Genomic DNA, 23226 nt, shown 5'->3' on the forward strand with positions numbered 1-23226 from the left:
TTTTAGTTCTTAGTAGCCGTGTTTTGTGTTTTAATCGAATTTGGATTTCTTTTTTTTGTGTCGGCCTACCGCATCGGTCTGTGTGTTTGTCTGTAAACCTCTTCAAACCGCTGAACCGATTTTGCTAAAATTTGCTATGAAGATACTTTTTATCCCGGAAAAATGTACGGTTCCCGCGCGATATAACAATTACGGTGCAAAGGTGTTTGAGGGCATTATCGAGTAGTGTATAAGACAATTTTTATAAGAAGTAGGTAAATCAGCATTTTTTCTACAGTCTAGAGTCTAGACCATACCTTTTTTGTTATATTTTTAGAACTTTCTACTCTATATTAATAAATAACGAATATATGTTGTTAATTTATTATCATAGAACACCCAAATTATCTCATCTCTCTTATCTTTTTATCTAATGTTTGGTTTTCGCTCGCAGCTCTTTCGTACCCATCTATTAACCTAATTTTAATTTATTTGCACTGTACCATAAGCGAAAGTTATAAAGTATCGAAAAACTGATATAATCTGTACTAAATAATACGTTTTCATTTTTATATTGTTTAAAGACTATTTTAAATGATTTTATCTTTTATAGGCTTCAAATGGTGCCATGGTTAGTCTACGAATCTACGATGTATATTTTAAAGTTTATCTTGTACCTTACTCGAAATAAACTTCTATTTATTTCGAGTAAGGTAAAAGTAAAAAATGTTTTGTGATGTGTGTTGGGAAAAATAAACCTATTATTATTATAAACAAGAAAAAATATTTAAATACATCAATTTAGAACCTAAAAAAATTAAAAATATCCCCAAACAGCGGCGAAACTTCGGATGTCTTGCTTCTTGTCTCGCTATGCTATAGCTCAGTTTTTGAGCAGAAAATTATTAATTAGATCTTTTACATAATAATCATTCAGCACAGGATAATAATGCATTTTTAATAAATAGTCGATGTTGTATATTCCTAATTCGACCCGTAGATCTTTTGAACTATTTTATAAAAGAAAATGAATCTGTACTTCTCCTATCCTATTTACTTTCAAATCTAACTGACTGACTGACTATCAAATCACTATTTAGTTTAGAAGCCGAAACGATATTGTGATGGTCAGTATCATCTCAGTAAAGACGATTTCCAATGTTTCGCTTTCTCAAGGGCAATTATGTATCTCTTTATTGGACCGTAGCAGGTAATGGCTAAAGGTTAAGCACCTGTTATTAAATGTTTAAACCTTTCAATTCTTAGTGCCCTATTTGGGAGGATATCTATGAGTAATGGGTATGTTAAACCATCGTGGATTAAATAATCTATAGAAAAGCAATATGTGTGGGTTCGATTCCCGCGTTGGAAACATGTTATTTCCAAGTTTGGTTAGGACGACGCAGGCTGATCACATGATTGTCTGACAAGTAAGATGATCCATGCGTCGGATGGGCATGTAAAAAGTCGGTCCTGCGCCTGATCTCTCGCCAGTCGTGTCGGTCTTCCGTCCCACTGGGTTATGAGAGTAAAGGAATAGAGAGTGCTCTTGTGTACTGCGCACACACTTGGACATATAAAATTACTCCTGCGTAGCTGGCCTGGTTTCAATGAAACCGGCCACCGTCACCAAAACCGGTGTAGGAGCTATTAAAATATTATATTTCGAGGATAAAAGTCTTCACTACCACAGAAAATTAACACAATTGTATGTACTAGTTACAAACAATAATTAGTTTTCTCGAATATGAAATCCAGGACTAGTTTTTGTGCTCGCACATGTCAATTCTCCCCCATTCTAGCTATGACCTAGAAAGCTGAAATGGCGTTTATGGGAAAGAAATCTATGCCGCGTTTCACCGCCGGGAGGTTCGATCGCCTATTGTAAATTCTTATCTAAAACCCATAAGCCTGGAAAATAAGCCTTATCGGGATCTAGAGTTTTTGTGGCGTAAGATTCTACTTAGAGGTGAAACCATATTAGATTATTAGTTGAAGAGTTTGTTTGTTTAAACGGGCTTAGACTGCGTGATCGATTTGTATGTAACTTTGCACGGATATAGAATAAACCACGGGGAAGGATATAGAACATTACTTGTCCCGGAAAAATGTACGGTTCCCGCGCGAGAAACTAATTTTTGCGAGACGGAATTGCGGACGTTATCTAGTACCTATTTAGTTCTTAGGTGCTGAGCCAAGCGAAGCGCTGATATGCATAATATGACGTGTGCAACATGTCGAACTGTGGTCGGATTATTTACTGTATGCTCTAGTAGCGCCCTCTGCTCAGACATCTTATATATAAAATTCTCGTGTCACAATGTTAGGCCGCGTAATCCTCCGACACGGCTTTACTGATTTTAACCAAATTTTATATGAATATTCAGTGGGTCTGAGAATCGGCTACTGGGTACTTTTATACTGATAAGTGCATTTGTTGAATAAATAATAGTAAATTATTACAACTCGAGACTGACGGCGACCATTGTTTGTGAGACGGGATAGTGATGGACGTTGCCATGGTGACACACTTATTTAGTCACTTCAATAAAATAATACGGGCGAAATACTTTATATGGCAAAGAAACGTTTGCCGGGACAGCTAGTATTCATGTAATATTCCCTATCGCCCAAAGAGACTTTGCCCTGTTGCATACGAATCAAAGACAAATACACAATAATCCAGCGATAGCCTAAAGGGTCGGTTTCTACTATTTGTCTTGTTGTGGCAAATTGGTGTGAAGCCATTAGGGAAGCCACTTTCCACCGGCCCCCGTGACGTACATCTTGCAGAGAAAGTGCGATTGTTCGGCTAAAATGGTCAATTCGATGGATTTGGGTATTAAACGTGAACGATTTAGACCTGGGAGAGCCATGCTTCGGCACGAATGGGCCGGCTCGACCGGAGAAATACCACGTTTTCACAGAAAACCGGCGTGAAACAGCGCTTGCGCTGTGTTTCGTCGAGTGAGTGAGTTTACCGGAGGCCCAATCCCCTACCCTATTCCCTTCCCTTCCCATCCCTACCCTCCCCTATTACCCTATTCCCTCTTAAAAGGCCGGCAACGCACCTTCTGATGCTGCGAGTGTCCATGGGCGACGGAAGTTGCTTTCCATCAGGTGACCCGTTTGCTCGTTTGCCCCCTTATTACATAAAAAAAAAGTCGGATAGTTTTTTTTTTCAAAAGTTGGAGAATTTTTTTTTTCTATATATATATGTATGTCCCGGTGCACACGGTGTATCACTTTTCTTCTAAATCTTCAACCCTGGACTTCAACGAACATTTCATGAACAAAATTAGCCAAATCGGTTTAGTTTTATTTATACAGATTAGTCCTTGATTCAAGGATATTATTGCTCTACTTACTTACAAAGCATTCTTATACAAATACAATAATATCTATTGACGCTTCACACCACGTCAGTCTGGCCCTGTGCTAAGTACCTGAAGGACTTGTGTTACAGGTACCAGACAACGGAAATATATTTAATACTTTTATACTTTTTCATATATTTAAGATTTTTATTATATCATACACATATTTAATACACATCCAGACCCGGGAACATTGAAAACTTTTTTGTTCCGTCAGCGGGATTCGAACCCGCGACCCCCGGCTTGAGCTACCAACGCGCTCACCACTGAGCCACAGAGGTCGTCAATATATTTCGTTCTTATAAAACGATCTGATGCGGACGTCAGTTACATTGTATGAAGTTTTGCCTTTGTCTGTCAAGTATCACTTTTCTAACGATCAAACAAGGACGAAACACTGTATTACTGAATAAGTCAAACGTTTGTACATGGCCTCTTATATTTTATTTAAGTTGCGTTTTGTTTGTATTTTAACATTACGTTAATATCTAACATACTTTTTCTTCTATTCCAGGACATACAAACAACGGCGGAAGGAGGGGGCATCAAGATGTGATCGCCGGACAGACAGACAAACACAATATTCATGTTCACATGATTGACCTACCCCATATAACGAATCTAGTCGACATAGGATAGCATTTTAAGAAGATAAGAGAAGAAGAGTACAAACCCGGTACAAAGAAGACAGAAGGGAGGACTAATGTTGATTTATCATATAAATTGACTTCTAGCGGTTCCCTCACTCAAGAATCAAGATGTCTACAAGTGAGTATGAAGAGGTTTTTATTTTATCCCAAAAAATCAAACATCGTCCTTCTCTCTCCACACTCACGCACGTCTTTCATATGCCAGGTGAAAAAGGACGACACGGAATCATCGCCAAGTTAGTTTTACTTGAATAAAAGACGAACTATAATGATTATGAAAAAAGTGTTTTGAGAACATTTAGGTTTTATCAATGCCTTTTTAGTTATCTATACTTATAATAAAATCGTAGAGGTAAAATTTTTGTACATTGAAAATAAACTTGAAAAAACGAGTCAGGGGCATGTAAGAAGAGTAGTAGAACACATTTTAACAGTTTTTGAAATTTTTGTTTCTCTGTCTGTTTGTCTGTATGTTTGTTTGTCTGTTTGTACAGGCTAATCTCTGAATCCGCTGGGCCGATTTCAATGAAATTTGGCATGATGATACCTTATATCCCTGGTCAACATTAAGATGTTTGATGTTTGCTTACATCCCTGGTCAACATTAAGATACTTTTTTATCCGACTTTAAAAAAAGTAGGAGTTAATGTTTACTTTGCTGTTTGTGGTCAGATTTTCAAAATTCTTTTTTTGTTGTATAGATTGCCCGAATTTGATACCATGTTTACAATAAAATCGGCCAAGTGCGAGTCGGGCTCGCGCACGAAGGGTTCCGTACCGTTATAGAGAAAAAATAGGCCAAAAGTTGTGTTTTTGTATGGGAGCCCCCCCTACATTTTAATTCTATTTTAATATTATTATTAATTATTAAAGTACACATATAATTAAGCATTCTGTGAAAATTTCAACTGCCTGCCTGTTGTCATTATTGATATCGAGCAAAAAAGGCCAAAAACATCATGTTTGTTGTATGGGATTTAAATATTTATTTTATTTTCAGTATTTTTTGTTATAGCGGTAATAGCGACAATCTGTAAAAAAATCAGAACTCTAGCTATAATGGTTCTTGAGATACAGCCTGGAGATAGACAACGCAGTCTTAGTAATCTAGGGTCCCGTTTTTACCCTTTGGGTACGGAACCCTAAAAACGGTGACTTGATAAGTATTGAAATTGAAGGAAGTTCTCGAAATTAACAACGACAACCAAAGTGATTACTGATTACCAATTCGAGCAGAGGTCGATCTTTAAAATTTTTCCTAATATTCGTAAACGATTATCCAAACCCTGGATGGATAATGGATATTGACCACTGCGTACCTTAATTCGTTACCGGCCATGGAAATTTTAAAGTCAAACTTTACGGATCTAAAGTCACTAGCATCTGTCGAGCACATAGGTAGAAATGGTAGAATATGTACGACCGAAGGCAGTATGTTTGAATAAACCTCTCATCATGTTTTCTGGGAGAGTTTTTTCTGTCAAGACGAAAGAACTACAATGCTAGACAACCTACAGTGTAAATCTGATGTCGCTAACTGCGGTGATATCGTGGACAGCGCTATAAGAATTTAATCCGTGCCTTCAAGCGTTTTTGTCACAATAATTATTATTGGCAAAAGTCCACAAAACATTCCAATATTAATTTAGCTATACCTACTGTGGCCTCCATCCAGGGGATCCACGCCAAGTGGTCTTCAAAGAAAGGATTTTTCAAAAAGATAAGTATCTGAGGTTCAAGTTTCCTGGGTCTTTGATGTAAATTAACAATTTCGTGTGTAATATAGATCCAACTAAAATAGTCGTAGATGAGTGTTCAATTTTCTAAATCTCGATTTTAATAACATACATTCACGCGGACGAAGGTGCGGGCAACAGCTAGTTAAAAAATATTAAAGGAAAGACAGCAAACTTCGAACATCCAAGCAAAAATGTGTCTAAAACAAGGTTTTTTGTAAAAAAAGAAACTATCGAGCATTAAATTATATGAAATTGCTTATTATCTTAAGAACTACTGGAGCAATTTTATGTTATTTGGCAAACATGAAGAATAGACCACGTGAAGGGACATAGGCTATTTTTGGCGGAAAAATGTGCGGTTGCGTGAAATTCCTAAATTGCGCAAGCGAAGCCGCGCGGAAATCTATACATCTATACATATAAATAAAATTGGAGTGTCTGTTTGTAATATTAAAATAACCGTTTTTTACTACATGCCTATGAATATTTATATACGGTACTTACACCAAAATAACAAATTTTAGAAGTTTTGTCTGTCTGTATGTCTGTCCGTTTGTTCCGGCTAATCTCCGAAATGGCTGGACCGATTTTGACGGGACTTTTATTGGCAGATAGCTGATGTAATAAGGAGTTACTTAGGCTACTTTTTAACCGACTTCCAAAAAGGAAGAGGACATTTTTTTACTTTTTTATTTTTTACCTATGTATTTAACATTTTGTTGACACGGACGAAGTCGCGGGTAACAGCTAGTATAATATATTATGTGAAACACACGTACAGTACTCCCAAATTAATAATGCCCATGGAAATCTGTGAAACTTGCATTTTGCACCTTGTTCAAAGGAAATAGAAGTAAATATCATATAGCCAGTGGCTGTCCGCTGTCGCTGGTCACCGGGAGGCGGGAAGCCATCGCGGCGTTACCATGGTAACGTCCCAGCAACGTCAGGCGCCTCTACGTCGCTGCAAAGCGATGTTTTTCTTAAAGTTAAGTTTAAAACAGCGCTTGCAGCGACGTCTTCCGACGCTCGGGAAATACGACCGTTGCCGAAAAATTACGAAAATGTCTATGCGCATTATCAATTTGGGAGCACTGTACGCGCTATAGTCTGCGAATACAGCGTTGAACTCTTTTTCTCCGCAAATGTCAAATATCTGTCAAATACTGCGTTGAACTCTTTTTGTCCGCAAAGAACCATTATATTGCAAAACTCGAGCATGACTCACAGAAAACCGGCGTGAAACAGCGCTTGCGCTGTGTTTCGCCGAGTGAGTGAGATTACCGGAGGCCCAATCCCCTACCCTATTCCCTCTTCAAAGGCCGGCAACGCACCTGCAGCTCTTCTGATGCTGCGAGTGTCCATGGGCGACGGAAGTTGCTTTCCATCAGGTGACCCGTTTGCTCGTTTGCACCCTTATTTCATTAAAAAAAAATTATTAGAGCCTCCTACTCAAGTACTAAATAGTAAATAATTATTCTAAGAACCTATAAATTTTCTGAATTCATATAAAATATTACAAATTGAGTGCAAAATTGCCAATACTATAGATAAATATTATAATGTATGGTAATCCTAGAGTCTCTGATATCCTGTCTAGAAAGTTGTGTGTATGTGTAAAGTAGGTATAATATTATAATAATAATATGTCTGTGTGTGTCTGGAGCTAATTTTAAGTTTACTTCCTGAGGGGACTTACGTCAAGGCCAATATTATTCTTATTAATAATGAATAATTAAGTAAGTTCTTATATGAATGCTTAATTTAACTTAAAAATATAACCGGGTATGAAAAACTTATTTTTCGCTTATAATGATGTTACTTTTTGTAGAAATAATATCTCCTATACTTGTCGAAAAAGTTTTTGCTGTATGATTTTCTGACAAGTACTCAATTCATTTTTTATCCGACGAAAAAATAGGAAGCTTTAGTCAACGCGTTTTTCTTACAATAACATCAGTATTCATATTTTTGTTTTTCTCGAGGTTAGCCTTGATGGATTATTTATACGTTAAGCCTTTGTCTCCCAATATATTTTGGAATTTTAGTATATTATTATCTTCCATCATCAATAACGTACAAACATATACGTAACGTACATATACGTGGGAGAGCCATGCTTCGGCACGAATGGGCCGGTTCGACCGGAGAAATACCACGTTCTCACAGAAAACCTGCGTGAAACAGCGCTTGCGCTGTGTTTCGCCGAGTGAGTGAGTTTACCGGAGGCCCAATTCCCTTCCCTATCCTCCCCTATTCCCTTCCCATCCCTACCCTCCCCTATTACCCTATTCCCTCTTAAAAGGCCGGCAACGCACCTGCAGCTTTTCTGATGCTGCGAGTGTTCATGGGCGACGGAAGTTGCTTTCCATCAGGTGACCCGTTTGCTCGTTTACCCCCTTATTTCATAAAAAAAAAACATATTGTATTAGAAAAAGTAGATAGTGAAAAAACCTTTTTTTTGGTGTAGGTAGGTACCTGATGTACCTTTTAACATTGAAGCACCGTGTACCTTTTAATATATAAGTATTTAGTATACCCGATGTACCTTTTAATATTGGTGTACCTAATGTGTACTTTTAAATATATTAATATATCCACACCGGATATATTTATACCTTTAAGATTGGTGTACCGTGTACATTTTAATATTGGTGACCTGATGTACCTTTTAATATTGGTGTATTTGGTGTACTTTTTAATATGAGTACCTGATGTATATCTATTAATATATAAGTGTACCTTATGTACCTTTTAATATTGGTGTACCTTTATAATATCGATGCACCTGGTGTACCTTTCTAACGTCATTGATTTCTAACGTAATTGATGTTTCCTTTCAATATCAATGCATTTTATTATTTTCTTGTATTGAGTGTATCTGGTTTACCTTTTTAACATAAGTGTCTTCTATGTTCCAGGCTTCTCGCAGTCAGCGATGAAGAGCAGCTTCTCTCTGTCGTCGTTGCGGTCTGCGCCGGCGCCGCCCTGCGGCCTCGGAGACCAGCCCGAGCGACCCTACCACAGTCTCACCAAGAAACGGTAACGTTGGGCCTAAACGACCTTATCATGTAGGTATCTAGATTCTAGAGCAGAGGTTCCCAAACTTATTTTGTCTACCGCCCACTTTAAGAACAAATTATATTTTAGCGTCCTCATATTTCCAATTTAAAATGCATCCTGATGAAATAAATCACCCCCCAAGCCTTTACACAACGCCACCATCTTTTTTTCTGTGTCCCACACCGTCCCCTTGAGACCTTCAGAGCCCACAAGGTGGCGTTATCGCCTACTTTGGGAAAGGCTGCTCTAGACTCTAGATTAATCCTTTTACAGTGTTCTATGTCTTTTTATAATAGAGGCATGAAATTTATCAAACGCTAGCAATAGCTTAGATTTGGGCTCATTGTTGTGCTCAAAAAGACACTCGCCTCTATCTTTAACGATGACTTTAAATAAACTTTTTATTGCTATAATAGTTTGCATAATATTCTTTGCTTGAAGTCTAATGAGCTATGCGACACAACTTAAGTACTATAGAATGTAGTGTCGCATCAAGTGCCTGATAGACGACCTCTGTGGCTCAGTTGTGAGCGCGTTGACAGCTCAAGCCGGGGGTCGCGGATTCGAATCCCGCCGACGCAACAAAAATTTTTCAAAAAAAAGTTCCTGGGTCATGGATGTGTATTAAATATGTGTATCATATAGTAAAAATCTTAAATATATGTATAGTATAAAAGTATTAAATATATTTCCGTTGTCTGGTACCTGTAACACAAGTCCTTCAGGTACTTACCACGGGGCCAGACTGACGTGGTTTGAAGCGTCCATAGATATTATATTATATTATATATTATATAGACGTACGAACTTAAAGTACTCGAATTTTAAGTTCGCGAACTTAGTCGTCTCGCTTCGGTGACACACGAGAATCGCTCACACTGGATTACGAGTACCATGCCCCCAGGCTCGCGGCTCGCGTCTCTTTGCTGACACACAGGCGATTAAGATCGTCGAGCCATAACGCCTCTAGTCCACCGACGCTGCGAACTGCGAAACAGCGGCGAACCCATTTACTGTCTCATCCACCACACGACAGAGCGTTATATTGCATCTCACTCTACATGTTTGGCAGAGATTTCGCAGTTCGCAGTGGCGGTGGACTAGAGGCGTAAGTCCGCGTACTTACTCGCACGTCAGTCACCCCCTTCAGAGTGTAGTCGCTTCGCTGCAGGATAGTGTCATCTAGCGGTCTGACCTTATATTTATTCCTTATCTTATATGTTCCAGGAAGGAGCCGTGCCGCGAGGCGTGGCGGCGCAGCTGGGGCTCAGCGGCCAGCGGCGGCAGCGCCGGCGACGACCTGTGGCCGCTGCTGCAGCACCACTACGACTACATCATGGACAACCACCTCATTGACACGTGCAAGGTCAGTGCACTCGAATGTTGCGGCCTGTCCACATCTCCACGTCACGACGTCGTCATCGTCGAACGGTGCGGTAACGTAGCACGTTACGTTGTCGCGAAGTGTACATTTACGTCAACGTAACGTGAAAATGCACGTCTCGACGACGAAACGTTGCACGTCGCCGTGCCTTGTAAATTTTACCTATTGTGCATTAACTACTGTATGTTATTTGAATAGAAAAAGTGTACGGTACGACAACGTCACCGTAAAACTATACGTCACGTGGGCCGACATGGCTCGATCCGTTGCGCTTGCTCAGTGTAAAATTCTACCTATTGTGCATTAAGTATTGCACAATTTTTGGTAGAATTTTGAAACAAGGCACGGCGACGTTCGACGTTGCGTCGTCGTGACGTGCATTTTCACGTTAAGTCACATTGACGTAAATTTGCACGTCGCGACAACGTAACGTACCACGTTGCCGTACCGTTCCACGTTGACGACGTCGTGACGTGTACATGTGGATTGTGGACAGGCCCTTACGGCAAGACTTGAAGGCGAAGATTCGGAATCTGTGACCAAACGCATTAAAGTGAAGTGCCAGCCGTAGGTACGATATTTGTCGCGACGTTGTCACTTGGCGCATATCGAAGGGTAATGCGCGTCGACTGACAGCGTCGCTAGTGCCTTCGTAATCGCGAACAGTATGCGACAGGACGTATATTATTTAATTTGGATAGACTTGTCACGACAAGGTAAATCTTCGCGTTATCGCGTGTGGCCCCAGCATAAGTGCTGATTAGATCAATTAGCAGAGGCCTACTAGGGATAAGGGTCTGTGTAGTATTATCGAATTCTGCCTTCATCCTAGGACGCTGCTGCTTCCTCTAGGACGTCATTGGACGCTGCCGTCCAGGGCCTCCGCTACCATTTGTGCAATGTGTGCAATGCACACGGGCGCCATCCTCTAGGGGCGCCAAATCGCCATCTTTAGGGGCGCCAAAACCAAGGACCCAAAAAATTTGCCTAAAGGGACGCCAAAGTCCTTTTTTTGCACACAGGCGCCAGTAGCCCTTACGAGGGCCCTGCTGCCGTCCATAGGCCATGGCCTACACTGCCTAATCCACAGTTAGCCTAGTTGCCCCCTGGTCATTAACCATTTTATCGATCAACTCCAGGAGGCGAACGGCGAGCTATCCCACCACCCCCCACCCCAAGGCCCGCGGCTGAACCCCGCCGCGCTCAACCGCCAGTGGTCCCTCAACCAGCTGATAGCCGAGTTCACGGAGCTGTGCCAGTGGCTGACGCAAGTCCAGGAGGAGATATACTCCAGCCCAGAGAATCTGTCTAGTAGGAAGTTGAGAGTGGTGAGTATTCGCACGCACACACACACGTATTTACGCTTTTTGTATATGATCCGTCCGTGGAGCGTTCGTGGCCTAATGGGTAGACCTTTGGTTCGCACTCTTAGAGGGTGCAGTTTCGAACCCGGGTGGAGGCGTGTACCTATGAGACATTTTCTGAACTGAAGTACATAATACGGACGCTCGTACGGTGAAGGAAAACATCGTGAGGAAACCCGCACATAGTTGGTCCCAGACGTATTGACTAGTTCTTTCCTCTGGACTTGGCGAGAATGCCGTAGGTATGCGCTTGGGCAACCATACGGACATAGTAAAAGGAGGGGAAGTAAGTTACCTTCATACAAAGGCACCGCGCGTGGCTTTTATGTGTGCGCTATAGTATCAATGCGTCGCCCTGTACGGCACACAACAAAATCTCGGCCAGTTTTACTAGGCTGGTAACTTACTTCCCCTCCTTTTACTTATGATACGGACATTTAAAAATCTTGTCCCAGGCACTACAGTATTTGAGAAGTGGTTACTTCGCTCTGAAAAATACTGTATAAATCATCCATTACGGATGTAAAGGCCTAGGTTTTTTTAATTTGATCCGTTTTATGTCTCGGAAGTGCCTAGTCTAAAACTGGTAGAAGCAGTGAAGTATGTTTAATAAGGGTCCCCGCAGATATACAATTTCAAGTTGTAAGTCTGCGGGGACCCTAACTTTCTTAATACGTATCGGGAACCTTTGGGTGGATACGTATTGAGTATTGACCCAAAGGTTCCCGATAAACCGCACTCGTAGTCAACACCTTGAAATATTCTAGATTTTAATCTTGATTCACCCGCGTTTTAATACTATGATGATGGTCATTAACTATCAGTTAGTATCGATCAAGAACGTAGAGGATTCAAATCAAGCTTGAACTACACTTAAGAAAAAACCTCTTCAGCGAGAGTTTGATAGTATATTAGTGTTTCAAGTTTCCTTCCGATTGTATGTTCCGTACTCAAGTACGTTAATAATTTTAGAAGATACGGCCGAACTTATAGACTGTGAAACTTCCAAATATTCATTAAAGAAATGTTAGGTAATCATAAAATATCTAAGTCTGACCGTAAGAGCGGTTTAATATTATTGGTTTAACTATAATATTGTAATTTTCAGAGTCGCATGTCTGAGCTGGTGTCTGTAGAGCCGCGTCGCGCCAAGTTCATAGAGCAGGCTTCCGCCATACTCGACAGGATACCGGAGGCCGCTGCTGATGTCAGTATTATATTATTTTATTTAAAAAAATATTGATACGCTGATAAGATCTTGTTTATATCCTGCAGATAAGTCTGACAAAAATACATGACTATAATGTCTCAAGGGCTCAGCCTGATAATGTAAAAGACAGGCAATAAGCCAGACTACTATCGCATATAAAATAGTATGTATATGGATTAGCTCCATTTGGCCTGACCCCAGTAAGGTCGGAAGACCTTCCTTGTGGCGGTTACTCATATCCCAATCATAGTAAAAGGAGGGGAAGTAAGTTATCTTCATACAAAGGCACCGCGCGCGGCTTGTATGTGTGCGCCATAGTATCAATGCGTCGCCACGTACGGCACACAACAAAATCTCGGCCAGTTTTATAAGGCTGTTACCGCCGAGATTTTGTTGTGTGTGGTACGTGGTGACGCATTGATACTATGGCGCACACATACAAGCCGCGCGCGGTGCCTTTGTATGAAGATAACTTACTTCCCCTCTTTTTACTATGCCCCAATTATCAACAAGTTTGTATATTGTATAAGTACCAATAAATTATGAGATGTTACAAATAATTGCTCTAGATTCTAGACTTCTAGAGTCATGTTACACACAGGACACTACACGAATAGCACCCTGGGCTTCCCTACTAATAGTACGCGTCTATATTCACAAAATGTCCAATGTAATTTGCAGGTATTATTATGGCCAATAATCTATATTAATTTTGTCATTGAATTTCCAGGTGACGTGGCGCGTGGAACATCTGAACGTTAAGTGGGAGAGTCTGCGCCTGCTGCTGAGTCCCGAACAGCTCGGACACGGACAGGACACAGTAGGTGAGGACTGAGGAGATACAGCCTCTTAATGTTGGGCCAAGATAGGGAATAATTATTCATTTATATTGCCGAAGTTCGAAAACTTAGGCGGGTTCAAGTAGGCCTGCTACGAAACCGTTTTGAGACTCAAACAATCGAACGAGAATGGCGCGTCCCGCTCTAAGAACTTCATTTCTCGTTTGTTAGAGTAGGACGCAGCATTCTCGTACGATTGTTTGAGTCTCAAAACTGTTTCGTGACACGGCCCCAGGATTGTAACGCTAGTTGGTCGGTAAAACCTTTAACTATACAGCTTAAGGGGGCGACTAGCCCTAAAGTGTCGATTTTATAATTCATTTTTATACTTGAAAATAAGCCCCCAATTGGTTCAATTTCTAAAATTAGATACTACATTATATTTCCGAGAATTCGATCTGAGCAAAAACACGAAATCTTAAAATTTTATCGATTAATATTTTAACACATTGTATAAAATTCTATCATTGAGACATCGATCTAGCAGATTTTTAAATGTTGTATATTTATCGAGTTATTGAGAAAAAACTGATTTGGCGATGAATCCGCGTCGTCCTTTTTCACCTGCCATATGAATGACGGGCGTGAGTGTGAAGAGAGAAGGACGATGTTTGATTTTTGGGGTTAGTCGCCTTCTTAACACTACTGCAGTATTAGAACGCAATATGAAGCGAAAATATATGTCGCGAAATACGTGCAAAATCTGTACCGACGATTGATGCACATTCTTTTAAAAGCGCCATCTAGTTGCCGTTATATTTGCTATGTGCAGCGCCATCTGTGCTAAGCACTATGCCTCTACAATAACTTTGTGTTGATGTTGTTAGTATTTTAGATGGCGCTGAGCATATTTTCGAATGCTTGAAGTGGTACACGGCATCAATAAATTGGAAGGTAAATTTTTGAAACGGGTTGGTACTTATGCGAAAAACAATGAATATGTAATTTAGTTTGAGTTTTGACTTTTTATCAACGCCGTTACTTACACCGACGCTGCGGACTGTGAAACGAGCGGCGAACAGGTTTTCTGTCTCCCGTCTCCCCTGTCAATTATTCTCACACGGCGATGCGTTACTGACTTATGTCGCAAGTTCCCATTTTGACTTTTCACAGGTTTTTTGCGTCTTACCTGTAAAGTGTAAACTAAGGCCGGCCATAGACGGACCGCATCTTGCAGTCGAAAACCGACTCCAAAATGCGGTCGCCGCGTGACATTTATTGTGCACAAGCATGGCAATCTGCAGCTTTCATACTAAATTCATATCCACAATACACGGACGGCTCGAGCAGTTCTTGAGCGGTCAGTGCAAATTTCAACGCGACTGTTCCGACTGCAATTTGTGGTCCGTCTATGGCCAGTCTAACGGAGTCAACTTCAACATATTTTGCTGTCTACAATAGTTCCAGTGGTAGAGCCATGCTTCGGCACGAATGGGCCGGCTCGACCGGAGAAATACCACGTTCTCACAGAAAACCGGCGTGAAACAGCGCTTGCGCTTTGTTTCGCCGAGTGAGTGAGTTTACCGGAGGCCCCTATTCCCTTTCCTACCCTCGGAAGTTGCTTTCCATCAGGTGACCCGTTTGCTCGTTTGCCCCCTTATTTCATTAAAAAAAAAGTTCCGGAATCCACCCACTGGTCATACCTTTTAAAACCTTATTTTTTACCCCAGTACCCTGTATTCCAACTTCTGTTACCAACTAAAATCCTTATCATCACCAGACACGGCACACGAGCTACGCTGTCTTCGCCGCTGGCTCCACACGATGGAGGGCCGACTGCCGCCACCGTCGCTAGCCGCTGCCCGCGCCGCGCCATACCACGACCTCGTGAGGAAACTACGGGAACATCAGGTCAGTGGATTGTAAATTATATTATTCACGAGCATGACGGACATGTGATATCAGAGAAATTGATTCATAGACTGATTGCGTTATTTGGTATCCAGGTTATGTTGACACGTTATGTCAGAATATTGACAACGTTGTTTTTGTCAATATTCTGACATAACTCATGCAACATGCCGGATTATTTTCTGTATGTCCTAGTAGCGCCCTCTGCCTCGACCTATGCGTAATATTTTCTATTATGTAGGCTCAATATCTGCTTATAAATCAATTTCTCTGTTAGAACTTTGTATTGACGCGATATTTCCGAATTATAATATTATGCTGTAAACTGACACTAGAAGCTTAAGTGTACAGTGCACCCATACGTTCATGTACGCGGCTTTATGCCTTGTTATGGCTTATTAATGGAAAGTGGTGGTACAAAATCAAAATGAAAGCTTGGCAAGCTTTCATTTTGATTTTGTATAACTTTGTCAGTTCTGTATCTCTTTTTAGGGTTCCGTACCTCAAAAGGAAAAAACGGAACCCTTATAGGATCACTTTGTTGTCCGTCTGTCCGTCCGTCCGTCTGTCAAGACCCTTTTTCTCAGGAACGCGTGGAGGTATGAAGCTGAAATTTATATCAATTACTCAGGTCTACTGTCCCTTGAAGCTGTGAAAAAATCAAACTTCTAAGCCAACGCAATCAAAAGATACAGCCGTTTATGCCGCAAATTTTCGACACTTGCAAGGGAATCAAAACCTACAGGGTGCTTCCCGTGAACTCAGAATCTTGAAATTTGGTACGAAGCAACGTCTTATAGCATAGATAAAGGAAAAATTACGAAAACCATAAATTTTTAGTTACATCACATAATATATTTTTTTTTAATAATTTTAAACTTACTACCCATTTCCTCATAAACGCGTAGAGGTATTAAATTGAAATTCATACCAAATACTCAGGTCTATAATACCTTTAAGCTGTCGGAACCCTCGGTGCGCGAGTCCGACTCGCACTTGGCCGGTTTTTTCTAATATAAGTTTAACCTTGATCAAGTTTCTACGTTAGTGCTCAGATACGTATAGTATCAGGTGTAAGTATTGCTAATTGCTATACCAAATACCAATATTCATCCAAATGATTAAAAAAACCTACGCCTTGTCGAAATATTGAATTTTAGGCTGTTGTAAAAACGCCATCTAGATATAATTGGATTAACATATGTAATTGATTGTACTGTCGGTTCTTGGTGGAAATTCATGTTGTACACTAATAAAACACACTTTTCTTGCACTTTTTCCACTATATTTAGATATTATTATAACTTTTAACAAATAACACGACCGGTTTCGAAATTATTCCTTTTACACCATTATTCCATTAACACCTGATGATGAATAATTTCGAAACCGGTCGTGTTATTTGTTAAAAGTTATAATAATATCTAAATATAGTGGAAAAAGTGCAAGAAAAGTGTGTTTTATTAGTGTATAATTGGATTAACTTCTAAAGCGCCATCTAGTACTGATTGAACATAACACTCATGTCGTATTGATGCTGTCAATCAACGATAGATGGCGCTGTATCACACATCTTTTTAGGGTTCCGTATTAACAAGGAACCTTTCGGGCCTCGCCACACCGGAATAGCAGTGGCGACTGGCGAGGCGAGCACTTTCAGTGTCTTAATATGATTTTAAACTTTATCTTCATTATTATAATACATAGTATGTCTTGGGAAGTTTACGGCCGCCCTTGGCCGCGATTTCTCAAGCGGTACTATGTATGTATTACAAAAATGAAGATAAAGTTTAAAATCACATTACACTAAAAGTGCTCGCCTCGCCGCTGCCATTCCGGTGTGGCGCGGCCGTTATAGTTTCGGTCTGTCCGTCCGTCTGTCTGTCCGCGGTTTTGCTCAGAGACTAGGGCCTACAAAGCTGTAATTTGGCATGAATGCCCATAAATATTATTAGTGATGCCGACAAAATGGTACTTACATGAAATCTTAATTTTTTTATGGTACCTCCCCCCCCCCCCCCTTTTTTTTTTAAGGAACTTTTCGTTCAAATTCCTTTGAAAGTAACTAAGATGATGTTGTTAGTCTAGTATAAAACACTCTATAAATGTACATTCATTGAGCATACAAAAATTTAAAAAAACTAGCTGTACTACCGAACCCTATATTGCGCGTGGCCCGACACGCGGTGTTTAATTGATGAAATATTATTTTCTGGTATAAATATCATCTGGTTATCGAAAAAAAAAATATTTTACGAGCACTGACTGAAGAAGATGATGATTGTAACGCTGAGCTAATGAATTCCGAACAGAAATCGGCTGGTAATGAAGATCAAATCAGTGATACCGGATATGTATTTTACGTACTAATTTTTGTGTCTAAATAACTGTAAATATTACGGAAACTTAAGTGACCAAGATCTATTTCATATTGTTTATTTTAAATTGATATTATAAACAGGTTAAAACTAGGTATACTACAGTCTTAGAAATTGAGAAAAAATTGATTGTAATAGGTTCCATTTTATTTTTGTACTGAAGAAAAGATTGCATAGTTTATAGTTTGAAGAAAAAGTCAAGTTTTTGTATTTTTGCTTATAAAATGTATTTTATAATGTAAAATTGAATTTATTTTACTTAAACCAATTCATTATTAGATATTTAAATATATTACTTATTATTTTATAATCACAAGGAACAATTTTTCGGATTTAACTGCCTTTTATTGTTGGGGTATGTCACACCCCAGCTAGTACAGCATGGTGAGATTAGTGACCTAGTACACGGAGGGTTAAAAATAAAGGTTTTGTAATCAGTCACTTACAGATGTCAGTCGTGTGGCCAACACCGTAAGCGGCAATGTTATTTCCATTTCTTCTAGCGAAGTAAATTAAAGTTCAGTTTTCAGATGTTTTTCAGTGTATTAGTAAATAAAGCTTTGCATTGCATCGCCGCATCACGTTGCAATGTAAAGGAGTGAGCACACTGAGACGGGCCGTGCCGGGGCTCAGCGTGGCGGGGCTCATCGCAAAAATCCGCCTCCATACAATTTGTATGGAAGCGGATGCGCGTATCGCACACTGTGTCGGGGCGCAGCGGATTTCCGCTTCCATACAAATTGTATGGAGGCGGATTTTTGCGATGAGCCCCGGCACGCTGAGCCCCGGCACGGCCCGTCTCAGTGTCCTCACTCCTTAAACCGACCTTATTGCAGTATAGTCATTAGTCACAGAGCCCCTAGTCAACACGTTTTCGCTTCTTTACGAAATCGCCGATCAAATGTATGGAAATGACAATGAGACGAATGTCAACTTCATACGACCGAACCTATTTCAATACGTCATTTTTATCGGCAATTCTATAAAGAAGCGATAAAGATAACGTGTTGGCTAGGGTCTCATACTTCAATAGGGTCAGTTAGCACTTAGCATGATGCCGCGATGCGCTGCATTTTTAAATAATGAAATAAGATTCATTTATTACACTGAAAAACATCCGAAAACTGAACTTTATTTGCGTCGTAACAGTCTTGGCTAGGGGTTCAGATTACGCGACCCGTAGAAAGTCAGCCAATCATTAGCGCGACACAGCGCATTACGGTCGATGATAGCAAATTATCCGACACACTGGCTATAGTGACATTACGACACACTTAATAGGGGGAATTATGCCGCTACGAGTATTACTTGGTATTCTCGAAAATTCTACGTGTAGAGGAATTATGAAAACAAACAGGATAAAGTAACAAAAAGTTATAAGCTTTGTAGACCTGTATCAACAACTAGTTGATACCTACATAGCTTTTAACTTTTTTATTTGCATGTTGCATGAAATTTTTTTTTTAACTATTCTATATCTATCTTACGGCCGTTCCCAATATTTGATCTATCTTTGGTTTTGCCCTACTACAGATAGGAATAGCTCATAATTGACATAAAATATATGTCTCTAATGTCTAATCTGAGCTATTCCTATCTCTAGTAGGGCAAAACCAGAGATAGATCAAATATTGGGAATGGCCGTAAGGGAACAAAGGGTTTTATACGACTTTGTTTTATATAATATGTATATAAAACAAAGTCGTTTTTTACCCTCATGTCCCTTTGTTCCCTTTAATCTTTAAAACTACGCAACGGATTTTGATGATTCTTTCAGTGTTAGATAGCCCATTTATCGAGGAAGGCTATAGGCTATATTTTATCACACTAAGACTAATAGGAGCGAAGAAATAGAGGAAAATGTGGAAAAAACGCGGAAAATTATTTGAAAGGGCTAACTTGAACGCGCTAATCTCAGGAACTACTATGTTATTTGGCATAGGCTATCGATTTTAATCATTTTTTCAGTGGCTATATATTTTATACCCGTGCGACGCCGGGGCGGGTCGCTAGTAAAATATAAATCTGAAGCTCTATCTCTAAAATATCATAAACTGTAAAGTATAAGTATCTGAAACTTTGAAGTTTTGATTTTATCCCCGGGAGTCGGGAATTTATTACCCCTAAATTACGGTTAAGCTCTACGCTAGGGTTTATTTTGGCTAAAATAACGCTAAAACTAGGGTCTACTTTTCCTAAACTACGTCTAAATCTAGGGTTTATTTTGGCTAAAGGCTTACGCTAGGGCTTTTTCGGCGATACTACGCCTAATACCAAGGTTTAATTTAGCTAAACTACGCCTGAAGCTAGAGTTTAATTAATTTCCTTTAAAAATCCCTGATTTATATAACTTTTCACCCACAAATTCCCAAGCGATGTCAACACTAATAGGGACGTTATAACGGTAATTATCGACAACGTAGGTGAGAGCACAACACTAGCTTATCTATCAAACCCATCGTAGGGAGGGGCTTTGTTTATCGACTTCTCACGTTTGTATGAAGTTCATACAATGTTCATACAGTGCAGTTTCACTGATTGTATCGTGGTCGGATGGCCTTTATTATATCACGCTTCGCCAAAGTGAATAGGGTAATTAAAATTGATTTCATCTGTTTGGTGCCATTCTCTCTCTCATTCTCTTGGCTGAATTAAGTAGGTTCAAATCGCGGTAATGTCTGACAAATTGAACACGTAATTTGGTCCATTTGCGTCAAACCCAGCCAAAAGATAACGGCAAACATTGACTATCCATAACCCGATCTAATAACGGAGGTCAGTCATCCGCCAATGAATTTCTCTGATGATCATTGGCGGGGCAAGACCAAAATTTGATGTGGGCAAGATATTATGTTTTACGAATTGCGAGGCCCCCCCGATGGATGATGCAAAAGGACGGATTTTGTTGAGAGAAAGAACTTTATACTTACTCAAATTTTTATTCAAGTACAAAAATATATGAGTATCAAATCTCGTGAATCTTTAAAAAATCCTCGTGGTCCAAGGGGCGCGAGGGTCCTAGGACCGCGATTCCTAGGGCGGTCGCCCGCGTCGCCTACGCCTCACGCGGCGCGCCGCCACTGCTGATGGTACATATTTTTTTTCGATATGGTTTTTAGAAGAGGTCTAACAATTTATTAATGTAGTGACTAATAATAGATTTTTCTTCAGGTAACACCAAGGACAATGCGCATATTCCAATGTAAAGTTTAAAATATAGAAGTGGCATGCTTAAACAGTATACTCTTTAATAATTTAGTTTATGGCGTAAAAACTGCTAATGAGATGATAGTAACGTTTTTAAAGATATTGGGAATATTCCAACCAATTTCCGATTCAAACCGTTCCCTAAAAGCTGTGACACTGAAGCTTTGGTAAGCTTCAATGAATTAGTTGCACTGTAGCTGCAGCTTGCTCGTGGAATAGCCCCATCAAGCCAGGGCAGATGGTGAATTATAATATTACCACAATTCACAAAGACATCACTCAAGCACAACTCAAGTTTTTTAAGGTGATTAAAAATTGAAGTGTACTATAATTACAATCGTGGGACATCGGCCGCCGCGGGCGACAGCGAAAGTCCACGAAAGCGAAGCCATAATGTCATACAAATTGTTGTGTGTTGAAGAGATTTTAAGTTGACGAGCTTATAAGATTTCATAACTGAGGATATTGTGGTACTTACGAAAAAATCTTTGCTCATGCGCTCATAACGTCATTCAAATGCCAAAATGGCCAAACAACCCCGAAGCCTTCCGAAGCGGTCATTTGACTAAGGTTTTTGGGTTGCCAGGTCTATTTCAGTAGTCTAAACTTGCACTATACTTATTTAAATATATTCTGTGACTATACTGAAAGGTCGGTCCATATTTTACGAAACCGTGTTTCCAATTGACGCCATAAAATAGGGAATTAAATAATTATAAGTAGGTATTGAGTATGTATCATGCATGTATAAAAGAAATATAAATTAAGAAATTAAAAAAAAAAACCCCGCCAAACTTTAAGTATATTCACAAATGTCACGAACATGAATGAAATATAAAACCCATCAAACGACTACAAGTTGCTAACGGCCTTTCATGAACCAGACAAACCCTGATTGTCCAGCACTGAGCAGGCTGATGATGATGAATTATAGCTAAGAACACTCTCGATCATATCAGCTTTCAAACAAAAAAAACTAGATCAAAATCGGTCCATCTGTTTGGATGCTACGATGCCACGGACAGATACACACACAGACAAACAAACAGACAGACAGACAGACACGTCAAAATATAACACCCCTCTTTTTTGTCGGGGGTTAAAAATACGCAGCAGGAGTCTCGACACATTTTTGTAACTACAAAGAAAAGTTTGGAAAACACTAGAACTATTGGAAAGGTAAAAGGGAAAGTGCGTCCTGATACTCCGAGACATGTCCTGTGAATGTATAGGTATCACGAAATTCGTGGACACGAGTGTTTTCCAGTGAAATTACTTCGTGAGCACCACATCGAGTTTACTATGACGTAGAGGTGGATAGAGCGTCCGTGGCCTAATGGGTAGGCCTTTGGTTCGCACATTCGCACTCGAAGAAATTAGCTTCATGGGTTCACACTCTTAGAGGGTGCAGGTTGGTCTCACGTTTGTATGAAGTTCATACAATGTTCATACAGTGCAGTTTCACTGATTGTATCGTGGTCGGATGGCCTTTATTATATCACGCTTCGCCAAACTGAATAGGGTAATTAAAATTGATTTCATCTGTTTGGTGCCATTCTCTCTCTCATTCTCTTGGCTGAATTAAGTAGGTTCAAATCGCGGTAATGTCTGACAAATTGAACCATAGGCAGAGCTTGGACCCCCGTAATTTGGTCCATTTGCGTCAAACCCAGCCAAAAGATCACGGCAAACATTGACTATCCATAACCCGATCTAATAACGGAGGTCAGTCATCCGCCAATGAATTTCTCCGATGATCATTGGCGGGGCAAGACCTAAATTTGATGTGGGCAAGATATTATGTTTTACGAATTGCGAGGCCCCCCTGATGGATGACGCAAAAGGACGGATTTTGTTGAGAGAAAGAACTTTATACTTACTCAAATTTTTATTTAAGTACAAAAATATATGAGTATCAAATCTCGTGAATCTTTAAAAAATCCTCGTGGTCCAAGGGGCGCGAGGGTCCTAGGACCGCGATTCCTAGGGCGGTCGCCCGCGTCGCCTACGCCTCACGCGGCGCGCCGCCACTGCTGATGGTACATATTTTTTTTCGATATGGTTTTTAGAAGAGGTCTAATAATTTATTAATGTAGTGACTAATAATAGATTTTTCTTCAGGTAACACCAAGGACAATGCGCATATTCCAATGTAAAGTTTAAAATATAGAAGTGGCATGCTTAA

The 23226-nt window shown here is 40.0% G+C and overlaps 1 protein-coding gene across 3 annotated transcripts in view; it reads left to right on the plus strand.

Annotated features, from left to right (window-relative positions):
- LOC121735849 overlaps nucleotides 1–23226 on the plus strand; it is a 274574-nt gene that overhangs the window by 75816 nt on the left and 175532 nt on the right. For all 3 annotated transcript variants that reach the window (XM_042126804.1, XM_042126806.1, XM_042126805.1), the window contains exons 2-8: nucleotides 3871–4124; nucleotides 8667–8787; nucleotides 10036–10174; nucleotides 11332–11520; nucleotides 12665–12763; nucleotides 13497–13590; nucleotides 15326–15456. In XM_042126804.1, the coding sequence (XP_041982738.1) occupies nucleotides 4115–4124; nucleotides 8667–8787; nucleotides 10036–10174; nucleotides 11332–11520; nucleotides 12665–12763; nucleotides 13497–13590; nucleotides 15326–15456 (783 nt within the window). In that variant the 5' untranslated portion in view covers nucleotides 3871–4114. The remainder of the gene's footprint in view (nucleotides 1–3870; nucleotides 4125–8666; nucleotides 8788–10035; nucleotides 10175–11331; nucleotides 11521–12664; nucleotides 12764–13496; nucleotides 13591–15325; nucleotides 15457–23226) is intronic.

The sequence above is a fragment of the Aricia agestis genome, chromosome 18 (genome assembly GCF_905147365.1).
Source record: "Aricia agestis chromosome 18, ilAriAges1.1, whole genome shotgun sequence".
NCBI lineage: Eukaryota > Metazoa > Arthropoda > Insecta > Lepidoptera > Lycaenidae > Aricia > Aricia agestis.